The 12,500-nt window shown below is 36.1% G+C and overlaps 1 protein-coding gene across 2 annotated transcripts in view; it reads right to left on the bottom strand.

Annotated features, from left to right (window-relative positions):
• RABGAP1L (RAB GTPase activating protein 1 like) overlaps positions 1-12,500 on the bottom strand; it is a 1,244,335-nt gene that overhangs the window by 69,473 nt on the left and 1,162,362 nt on the right. The window contains exon 1 of one of the 2 annotated variants that reach the window (XM_053693262.1): positions 10,133-11,874. The exons of the other annotated variant lie outside the window; for it this stretch is intronic. Coding sequence (XP_053549237.1) covers positions 10,133-10,243 — 111 coding nt within the window. The 5' untranslated portion in view covers positions 10,244-11,874. Of the gene's footprint in view, positions 1-10,132; positions 11,875-12,500 lie in introns of those variants that run through there. 2 annotated transcript variants of the gene reach the window in all.

The raw sequence follows: 12,500 nt of genomic DNA on the forward strand, positions 1-12,500 counted from the left end.
CAGCAACGCTAGTTCCACATCTGAGTCAGGTGACTACTAGTGCTGCTGATTGGATCAGCTTCATTTTCCGCTCAGGATCAGCTGTCCTTTGTGAGTCCTAAGTGGTCTTTCTACTGTGTGTTTAACCCCTTGTGGGATAAAACACACAATAGGGCTGGTTGATAGTCTTAAAATTACATACGCTAATAAATGAACTGATTTTTTTTTTCTTTTCTCTAAAGACCCTTTAATCAGGAAAGTTTAATTTTGACCTTAATAGTGTTGGTAAATTATCTCCTTTATAAAACAGATCTGGACTGTTAGTGATATTTTAGATGGAGTTTAATTCCTCAGTTGTAACGAAGATGCCCTATAACTTACTTTTTAATATAGATATGAAATTCAAATTCCCCGCGCTCCACCGCCCACTTCAAAAGTAAATTTTTCTGTGAGCTAACGGTCTGAATTGTTTTCCAATTGGAACTCTCCCCATATGGCACTTTTGTTGTAGCTAGAGCGCTGATTGGAGAACAATTCAAAACTTTAGCTCATGGAAAAATTGACTTTTGAAGTGGGTGGCAGAGGGCGGGGAATTTGAATTTCATATCTATAATAAAAAGTAACTTATAGCGCATCTTCATTACATCTGATTAATGAAACTCCATCTAAAATATCGCTAGCATTAAATTGGGGAGAGTTTGCCACCACTTTACCCATGACATGACAATGGGGTAGATTTATTAAGTGTTGAATGGACACGATTCACTATAGCGAATCATGTCTGCTCAACATCGCTAAATGCAGACTGCATACGCTGTTTCTTAACTTCTGTTTCAGGCTCGCCTGAAACGATGGGCCTCCGAAGCACCACCCGCTATAAATAAATATAAATATCGTAATTTGCTCACTATCTGAATTCTGAAAGTTTCATGCCCCTTTACATATAAAGCCACAAGAATTTTTTATTAGTAAAAAATCCAATTAATAATGACACTGTTTTGTTTTAATGTTACAAAAGTACAAGAGTTACATAAAATGATCTGAAAATAGAGAACAGAAAGAACAGTGAGAGAGAGGTAGAGAGAAAGAGAGGTAGAGAGAAAGAGAGGTAGAGAGAAAGAGAGGTAGAGAGAAAGAGAGGTAGAGAGGTAGAGAGGTAGAGAGAAAGAGAGGTAGAGAGAAAGAGAGGTAGAGAGAAAGAGAGGTAGAGAGAAAGAGAGGTAGAGAGAAAGAGAGGTAGAGAGAAAGAGAGGTAGAGAGAAAGAGAGGTAGAGAGAAAGAGAGGTAGAGAGAAAGAGAGGTAGAGAGAGAAAGAGGTAGAGAGAAAGAGAGGTAGAGAGAAAGAGAGGTAGAGAGGTAGAGAGAAAGAGAGGTAGAGAGAAAGAGAGGTAGAGAGAAAGAGAGGTAGAGAGAAAGAGAGGTAGAGAGAAAGAGAGGTAGAGAGAAAGAGAGGTAGAGAGAAAGAGAGGTAGAGAGAAAGAGAGGTAGAGAGAAAGAGAGGTAGAGAGAAAGAGAGGTAGAGAGAAAGAGAGGTAGAGAGAAAGAGAGGTAGAGAGGTAGAGAGGTAGAGAGAAAGAGAGGTAGAGAGAAAGAGAGGTAGAGAGGTAGAGAGAAAGAGAGGTAGATAGAAAGAGAGGTAGAGAGGTAGAGAGAAAGAGAGGTAGAGAGAAAGAGAGGTAGAGAGGTAGAGAGAAAGAGAGGTAGAGAGAATGAGAGGTAGAGAGAAAGAGAGGTAGAGAGGTAGAGAGAAAGAGAGGTAGAGAGAAAGAGAGGTAGAGAGAAAGAGAGGTAGAGAGAAAGAGAGGTAGAGAGAAAGAGAGAAAGAGAGGTAGAGAGAAAGAGAGGTAGAGAGGAAGAGAGAAAGAGAGGTAGAGAGAAAGAGAGGTAGAGAGAAAGAGAGGTAGAGAGAAAGAGAGGTAGAGAGAAAGAGAGGTAGAGAGAAAGAGAGGTAGAGAGAAAGAGAGAGTGAGAAAGAGAGGTAGAGAGAAAGAGAGGTAGAGAGAAAGAGAGAGTGAGAAAGAGAACATATAGGATAAATAAGACAGTTTAGAAGATCTTACAGTGGATGTGATTGACAGCTCAAACAGACTAGACTCTCAGAGTGTACTGCTATAATTCTGTTTTATATTAACACTATTATTTTATTTGCACTACTGTCACTCACTAGTGTGACCTGGACACTCCCTTACCAAACATAACAAAGGTGCCATACACTGCATACAGTGCTGCTCCCTTGTTCTCAAAATTTAGCCTGATCAGCGCAGCTACAAGATTTGTGCAACAATGTAGTCCAGCCTCATTCCTCTGATAAGACAGATCACTTACACACCCAACACATCCACAGTGAAATCGCTGCCATAAAATGGGTCTTACTAAACAATAACTAGGGCAGTGTCATCCCCCTTTGCAGAATCAAGGAGTCAGTCACTTTATACTGAAAAATGTTGTAAAACTGGCTATGGATATGAAGCAATCTCACTGTCCTGAGATACACAGAACTGGTCTTTTGTGACAGGGCAGCTCGACTTTCATTATAGGGGGATGCCATAAAATATTTAGTTGCATTTAAAAGAATACACCAAGTGATTTGCACAATGTAGTAGGTTGCATGCTTTAAACACAAAAACAACCTGCCTAATCTGTTACAGCAGGTTATTGTTGCATTCCAGACTACAGATTCTATACTGTAAAATGGCAATGACCTATCTTGCTATAATCTTCTGCTAGAGGCAATACAAAAACAGTTTGGTGTGCACTAGAGTGCTGCAGTTAAAGGGACACTAAAGCCAAAATTAAACGTTTATGATTCAGATAGAGCACACAGTTTTAAGAGACTTTCCAATTTACTTTTATTATCAAATTTTGCACATTCTTTTTATATACACACTTTCTGAGGCACTAGCTTCTACTGAGCATGTGCACAAGTACACAGGTTATACGTATACTAGTCTGTGATTGGTTGATGGCTGTCACATGAAACAGGGGGCCAGCAAATGGGGGGGGGGATAAATTTGTCAGAAAAAAAAACAAAAAACTACTGCTTAATTGGAATTCATTGGAAGTGTTATTGCTTTGTTTTTTCATTAGGCACTTGTTAATGATGCTGTATTTACTACATACACACACACATATATAGATAGATAGATAGATAGATAGATAGATAGATAAAAAAAAAGCTGCTGGGGGAAGTGTAATAATTTGCAATATTATAAAATGTTGTTATTTATAAATGTTACTTAAAGAGACAGTAAACGTAATAAATAGTGTTACATAATTCATAACACTTTACCCAGAGTGGGAGCGTGCTACATTTAGTTGAATAGTGCGCTAGTGATTAGACAGTAGCCGTGATGCGATTTTGAAAAGAGACAATGGTAACACCATCAGATGTAAATAGGGGCGCTATCACAAAGATAAATGTATATTATGTATACCAACAGAAAAGATAGTATTTAAAACTAGTGTCAAAGAAAGACACCGACAACAACTATCTCAATCTATATGAATAGATATACAAAATATGCTTATGAATAGATATGAACTACACCAAACATAGTCCAATATAATTTGTGTGTAGGTTACACAGATAGGCAACTCTCCTCGAGATATCAGGTCATCCACTTCCAAGTTATTCTAGAAAAAAGTAGAGAAGGCGCCACATAGGGGAAAGGTACCGTAAAGACCTGTGTATCCTGTACCAAGAGGAGAGTTTTACCGGACAACTCTGAGGATCCGGTCAGCTCAGCCTGCACTACGCTTTAGTGCTTCACCAAATGTGAGTGTATTATTTTCAGCACACAGAATCACGCTATGTGGCGCCTTCTCTACTTTTTTCTAGATTTTAAAAATGCCGAGGAAAGCCAAGTATAACTTTAAGGGTTAAACTCTCGCAAATCTTTTTTTTCCCCCAAGTTGTCACTAAGATGTTACATAATTCTGCACATAGTAGGGATCAGTATACAACATTGGTTTTCAAACCAGTTCTCAAGCCTCCCCAACAAGCCAGATTTTCAGGATTACCTTGGGTGAGAGCAGGTAAAATAACCATGTTTATTAATCTGATTATTTCACCTGTGCTCTAGTTCAGATATCCTCAGAATCTGGCCTGTTAGGGAAGTCTGAAAACAGGTTTGAAAATCGATGGTCTGGATAATAACCAGGAAAGTTGTTGTGGTTGAGAGTATCAATTTCACCAACAATTTTGCATCTATATAAAGTAGAGGTTATCTGCAGGACAAGCCAACAACAACATCATTTGACCAAGTATCAGCAACTAATTCTAAAAGTCATTATTTTTTTTAAAGGGACTCTCAAGTCAAAATTAAACTTTCATGATTTACATAGAGCATGCAATTTTAAACAATTTTCCAATTTACTTCCATTAACAAAATGTGCACAGTCTCTTTATATTTACAGTTTTTGAGTCACCAGCTCCTACTGAGCATGTGCAAGAATTCACAGAATATACATAAATGCATTTGTGATTGGCTGATGGCAGTCACATGATACAGGGCGAGTGGAAATAGACATAACTTTGAATTGTGTCAGAAAAAAACCTACTTCTTGTCTTATCATGCATTTTATAGATCAACATTGGATCATCCCCAAATAAACTCTTATTAAACGGTTAGATCTACTAAACAGAAAGAGACATTTCAGTCTACAGACAAACCAACAGACCTTTACTTTCATTTCCTCATATATCTATACTGCAAACCTCATCCAAACAATTAAAACAACTGTTATACCACAAGTGGATGTTCATGCTAAAGGGACATTGAACACTAGATTTTTCTTTGCATACATGTTTTGTAGATTATCTATTTCTATAGTCCATTTGGGAGTGTTTTTGTAAAAAAATGTATAGTTCTGCTTATTTTAAATAATATTGTGCTGATTTTCAGACTGCTTACCATGCCCCAAAGTTTTAGATGCATACTGATGTATACAGACTCCTGGTTGTGTAATGGGTCATTTCATATGCAGGGGAAGGGATGGGGGGAGTGTCTACATGTTCCTGATTCCTAGCCCTTTTTAGTGGTTGTACTAATTTATCCTCATCAACAGGGCTAAACTGGGAGCTCAGCTTCTAAGTATGTTTTTAAAGGGTTTTATACTGGATTTTATTTTATCAGTATCTGTCCATATTCTTCTTTATAGTGGTGTCTATTACATGCAGTTATATGCAAATGTGTGTATACTGTCCCTTTAATGGTAGTGCAACCTAAATAGCAGATACCATCTCAAGTTAATGGCACAACTGCAGTATATATACACATGAAATATCCACTCCTGCACTTTCTTTAGAGAATACAGCAATATTCATATTTGTAGTATAGGTGGTGCTTTCAGCAGGCATAAACTGCTATTTCAAATGTCACAATAAAAGTAAACAAGCTTCAGTTATAAAACTTGGGACCAGAAAGGGTTTGGATTTCATTTTTTTTTGCATCTGTAAAATGTGACAAAGTGTAAACAATATCTTCTCTCATTAATGAAGTATTTATATGTCATAATACGGCTTATACATACAACCTAAAGGTCGTTATATAACATTTGTAATACTGAAAAATAGTACAGTATTATACTGAAAAGGGCTATTTCAAAGGGCAAAATAAGGGTAAAGGAGCTACTTATAAACAATTTAATACACTCCTGCAGGTAAAATGGAACATTGGGAACAATTTAAATGGGAGAAATGTCTTGGGTGAACTGTCCTTTTTGTTATTGCTGTTGTATACTATCATTTGCATTTTTTAACAAAAACAAAGACCCAGGCAGAGAAGATTGTGAGTTACTGTTGGGGAAAATGGTAACTTTTCATTTTAATTTTTTTTTCAACATTGAGTAAATATGGCAATATTTGCTCTGTCTGAATGTCAGAAGAGAAATATATATATTTTTTTAAATTAATATTTTTTAAAAATATTAATGGAAACATCTGGATTTTGGAATTCTGTACTTTGGAATTCCTGATTTGGGAATCTGTACCTGCATTTGTAAATAGAAGAAAGAAAAACGTACAGTACAATGTCCCTTTAAAGGGATAGGAAACACCAAAAATTTATTTTGTGATTCAGACAGAGCATGCAATTTACAAAAAAATTTCCAATGTACTTCTATTATATTGCTTCATTCTCATGGTATGTTTGTTGAAGAGATACCTAGGTAGGAAATAGTGCTGCCATCTAGTGCTCTTGCAAATGGATAACATTCTTGCAAAACTACTGCCATATAGTGATCCAGACACATGCAGGCTCCTGAGCTTACGTTTCTGCTTTTCAACAAAAGATACCAAGAGAACAAAGAAAATGTAATAATGAAAATAAATGATAAAGTTGTTTAAAATTGCCTGCTCAATCTAAATCATGAAAGAAAATCATTGAGTATATTCTTTATGCTACATTAGAATTTGTTTTAGGACAATTACAAAGAAACATAGCTCCTCTAATTGGGATCCCCCTAAACAAAACAGTGGGAGTTACCCAGCCTGCTCTGGTTTCTGGCTCTCCATTGGAAATGTTTATTTAGATTCTTGGTTTCAGCAACAACAATTAAGAGGTGCATAAGATTTATTCCACCACAAACATGAAACACTTTACAGTAGTTTTACACATCTTTTCTGCTGCTGGGGTCTTCAATACTTAAGAAAAATAAATGACACGACTCTCCAAAGACTTTGGTAATTAATGCAATTATACATGATTAGATAATACCTTTAAAGGGATAGGACAGTCAAAATTAAACTATGACTCAGATATAAAGCGTGGGAGTTTAAGAGACCTTTAAACGTACTTTTATCATCAATGTACTTTATTCTCATGGAATCCTTTGGTGAAAAGAATATGTACATATCCTCAGCAGCAGCAATGCACTATTGTGAGCTAGCTGGTGATTAGTGGCTACACAAATTTGTTTCTTGTCATTGGTTCACCAGACGTGTTCAGCTAGCTCTCAGTAGTGCACTGCTGCTCTGGTCATGTCTCTAACTATGTGCATAACACCTATGCAGGGGGTTAAACATATGTTTATACACAAGCAATAGTGCAATCATAAAATGCCCTAACATATTAAGAGCATTTTCTTTTTGCACTTTTATAACCCTTTAAGGCTATGATGTCAAACTATATGAATGTAGCAACACATTTCAGTACCTGCTAGCAATGCAATGGGAAAGATTAATGAGGACTTACTGCACATGAATCTGATATAATCTTCGGAATGTGGAAGTTCTGGGCGTATGTCTAAGATTCCTCTAATCTATTAAACTTTGTATATACATTAATATGCTACAGTAGTATGAAAACAGATATGATAAAACATAATAAATACATACATACATATATATATATATATATATATATATATATACACACATATATATACACAAACACACACACATATATATATATACACATATACACACAAACACACACACACATATATATATACACAAACACACACACACACACATATATACTGTATATATACAAACACACACACACATATATATATATATATATATATACACACACATATATATATATATATACACACACACATATATATATATATATATTTATTTCTACATCATCTAAAACATACCGCACCTTGAATGTCATATAAAAGTCTGGAGACTATCTCCAAAAGGAAGACTATAAACTATTTAAAGGGATAGTATACTGTAAAATAGTTTTTCCCTTAATGTGTTTACAATTGCTTTTTTTACCAACTGCAGAGTAAAAAATGTATGAAAATTAGCTTTTTAAGGTTTATTTCTGTATATTAAAGCTCTGATTTTGTGTTTTGAAGCCACAGCCTAATAAAATGGGCTGAGCTTGTAGGTATAATCAGATCTCATTACTGTATCACATTGTGCACATATACCTGCTTCTTTATTGTATATCTGTCCTTAAAATAATCACTAATACTTTGAGAGAACAATGGAAAATCAACATTTTATTACCTTATCTCTGCTTTATCACACTGGGAGTGTAATTTCTTCTGCTGGCTGTGTTTACAAAGCTTATCTATAGCTGGGACCTGCGGCCACAAACTTTCAGAATAGGTGGGGATACCACATGCTAAATTAACAATTTCAAATGCCAATATAAGGGTAAAGGAGCTACTTGTAAACAATTTAATACACTGCAGCAGGTAAAGTGGATCATTGGGAACAAATTAAAGGGGAGACATTTTTTGAGTAAACTGTCCCTTTAAAGGAGGGCTGAACCATGCAATGACCTTAATGTGTATAGGAGAGAAGTGAGAAGGGTAATAGAATAAAAATAATAAAGGGTTACAAAAAAAAAAAAAAGCCTGGCTCATAAGTAATTTGAAGTACTTTTTACAGAAACAGTGGTTGATGCATGAAAAGAGCTTCCAGCAGAGGTGGTAGGGACATACACTGCAATGGTACGCAAGCGTGCTTGGGATATGCATTAGAGGAAAATATTACTAAACACTTTTCTATCATGCATAAATATGTTGTTATTTTGAATGGAAAAACGCTAAGTAAAAGCTGTTTAAATTATGTGTGTGTACAATACAACTGGGTCCCTGCGCTCTTGTTCATTGGCTGATAAGGACCAGTACTACATAAAAAAAGTTTAAAAAAATCATCAATTAAAAAAAACAAAAACATAATAAAAGCGAAATATAAAATAGACAAAGCACTATAATGCATTAAAGGGATACTAAACTCAATTTTTTTCTTTCATGATTCAGATAGAGCATGAGATTTTAAGAACCTTTCTAATTTACTCCTACTATCAATTTTTCTTTGTTCTCATGCTATCTTGATTTGAAAAAGCAGTACTGTAAGCTTTAGAGCCGGACCATTTTTTGTTCAGCACCTGGGTAGCACTTGCTGATTTGTGGCTAAATGTAGCAAACCAATCAGCAAGCTCTACCAAGGTGCTGAACTAAAAATGGGCTGGCTCTTAACCTTTTATTACTGCTTTTTCAAATCAAGATAACATGAGAACAAAGAAAAATTGATAATAGGAGTAAATTAGAAAGTTGCTTAAAATTGCATGTTCTATCAGAATCATGAAAGAAAAGATGTGGCGTTAGTATCCCTTTAAGAACATACTCTGGGATAGAAAATATTTTCAGTAGCACGTGCACTCGCAGAAGGGCAACAGTCATCGGTATCACAGAGAAGAATACACTACAGTGTTACATGACATAATCCATGTTTCCCTATAATATAGACTCAGATTGGATTAACATTTTCCATATGGGAACTCAGTATGACAAGTATCAGTGAATTTCCTTATTTGTGTGACTACCACCACTGCTGAGAAGCCGTTCCATTTAATTACTATACTTTTGTATACAGTATATGTACACTTGTGCCAGTATTCCTTTTCTTGTAACATGTTCCACTACCAAAATTATGTTAAATTCCTCCCTATATTTGTTAAGAATATATATGAAAAAAATGCTAGTGACCTAAGTAAATCCATCGACATGGCCAAAACTGTACCAAAAAAAACAAAACTATCTACAAGTAAGTGAAACATGAATTGCAGTAAGGGGAGAAATACAATCCAAGGCTAAAAGAGAGACCACATTCAAAGTAAAGATAAGTAGTTATAGGGTGTCAGCACCATATGAGCATTTACACACTAAACTGTGCCACATGTAAGAATGTACTCTGGAATTCCTTATTGTAAACACACATAGCCAAACCCCTTCAGCTAACAACATAACCGCATATGATGAGCGTTAGATTAGTCACATTACACGTGCTCCATCCTGTCACCCAAGTAAAAAAATGTCATCAGTTCACATAAATAATAGTCTTCTGTTTAACTGCTGTTTTTAAATCAAAGGCTCCTGAGAACTGCCTCTGGTATATGCATGACAGTAAGGATAATATTTAGCTTTGTGGCCCAATCTGTGCACCCCAAAAAATTTAAGAATGGGGCCTCATTTTGTACTACCTATTTCTACCTTTACTTACAACAATTTCTCTCCTTTACCTCTCTACTTGCACTTGCTGGACATGTGAAGAGACGTGAAAACGACATGTAAAAAAGGCTCTACCTTACAAATTCACGGCACCCTTTGAGAGTTGAGGAAGCTTCAGTAAAAAAACTGAAATAACTATTATACACATTAATGCATTAGGCCAGTATACACTTACCACAGGCTTGGGCTTGCTAATTTCAACCAATTTTGCAAAGAAGTCCTCCTCACAGAGTTGGCTGAACATGTGGGCATCATAGGCCATCGAAATGGAAATCTCCTCCATCATTTTGGAATTGGAGAGGATGGGGGCTGGTGCTTGAATGAATGAATGAAGTATCCTTGTCACTGGTGACTCAGTGTATGACACCTGTCTCACTTGAGTGTGGTACAAATATTTAAATGTTCTACCTTCAGACCTAAGCTTTTGATAAAGAGGAGGAGCTGTATACAATTCCAGCAAATAGTTTCACTTCTGTAGAATTTCGGCAGGTGGAATATTGCAGGAGGGGCTGCTTTTACCTTGTTTAGATTTTCCACAGCATTGTATTCAGTTGAAGAACAGCCCAGGTCAGTTGTGGCTAGCAGTATATCCAGTATCTTTCCAGTTTTGATGAGTTCCTTTTAAAAGTTTTTAAGTGTCTTGTGAATAAACAGAAAGTAGGGGTGTTGTGCCCTGAAGGCGTCTTATGCACCTTTGTGGACAGTTGGTTCCTAAGTTGCCCCTGTACACAATCAATTTGAATACAGTATTGATAAAAGAAAAAGAATAAAGGAAAAACAGATCCAAGAAAAATGTGCAAAATGAGTTTCTTTCTGTGGTTTCGGGTACATTAAAAAAAAAAAAAGAAAGAAACTGAGCTATGGAAAAATGCAAAGTATGTTTGGGAAACCTAGAATTGCTTCATCAGCCTGTTCTTTGCACAATGATTCTGAAAAACAATTCTAAATAATATGTAAGTTGCACATAAGTTTTTTCTCTTTGTAATATTGATTTAAACAGGAAATAATCATGCTGCATTCAATGTGGAGTATTGCTTGATAAAATGCAATAAATTATATATGGCAAAAAAGGTCCTTAGGAGAAAAAAAATTGCGTCCACACCAAAAAGGTAGCAAAAGTTATGTGATAATAAATTTTACACTCTGTGAAAGATAAAATAGATGTTCTATTTTATGATTAAAAACACACAAGATTCTATACAGGGTTGTTCATAAATTTAGAACCTCTGTCGAAAAATGTTTTGAAATAAAATGCTGATAACCAGTCGCGTGAGAGATAAGCTGTGGCAAGTGGTTTTCGGAAAACTTAATTCTGTAACTTTCTATGCCAGAAATTTTTCACCGTACATATTTTACATATTTACAGAGGTTTCTGATGCTACAAATTAAACACGGTGTGCCAATAAAAGACTGATTTGTTGGCAATGAATGTGTAATTAAAATAAATAGGCTTTGTGTTCTTACAAATTTGCAGGACAAACAGGAGGATGAGTTCCACTTTATCTTCTTGATCTTCCTTCTGTTTCCTCAGTGTCTTTCCTGCTGGTCAGGTTCAATATTTGTGCAAAGTCACGTGTATTCTTTGCGTCTCAATAGCCCATTTAAATAGAATCTTGAGCTCCGCAGACTTAAGTAGAAAAATATTATAAGAGAGCTCTGTAGACAAAGAACTGATAGAGGAAAGCGAAACATACGGTTGTCGTACACAGAACACCAATTTTTAATAGGCTGGGAAAAAGGAGTACTTCATAACATCCTGGAGAACAGAATAATTAAACACATGCATTCATTTATCAGATGCCAATACAACTAAAGTCCCTTTCAGGGCTTTCGTTAACGAGCTGCTGAGCAAGAAGAGCTTCAGTTTATTGATTTAGTGTCATGCAGGGAGATGCAGACTGAGGTCTGTGGTGTAACCAGGATGTATAACGAAAGCAGCAAGCACCTGTCTCTTGTCCTTATCTCATTGGGAGAACTTGCTCCCTCCCACAAGACGTGAGGCTTCTGTCACAGCCTGAGAAATATTCTCCCCTGTGCTATGTGAAAAGATGTTTCCAGCACATAGCTCGCCTAAGAGATAGAAAGAAGGGAACACCTGTTGCAGAAGGTAAAGAATCTGCAGTTTCCCATAATTCCCTAAGCCCTATCTAGTAGGCGCCCAGCAACAGGGAGCTGGGGATGTATTCTGCATAAACAACCAAGGCACGCAGAATATAACAAGCTTTCTGCTCTGTTAATGACAGAAAAATGGCATTCTGTGACCAAGCCTGGGGGAGGGGGAGCAGTACGGAGAGATAGAGAATTCAATTTCCTTAAAGAGACAGTGCAGAAAATAAAAAACCTGACATCAAATCTTATCACAGCAGATCTGATGTTTTTATACTTTACAGCACAACATAAAGCATGTCACAATGTGCATCAGTTTCAATAAAGTAAATACATGATCAGATAATGTGCTTAAAGGGACAGTCTACACCAGAATTTTTATTCAAATGATAGATAATCCCTTTATTACCCATTCCCTAGTTTTGCATAACCAACAC

The sequence above is a fragment of the Bombina bombina genome, chromosome 10, assembly GCF_027579735.1.
Source record: "Bombina bombina isolate aBomBom1 chromosome 10, aBomBom1.pri, whole genome shotgun sequence".
Taxonomy (NCBI): Eukaryota; Metazoa; Chordata; class Amphibia; order Anura; family Bombinatoridae; genus Bombina; species Bombina bombina.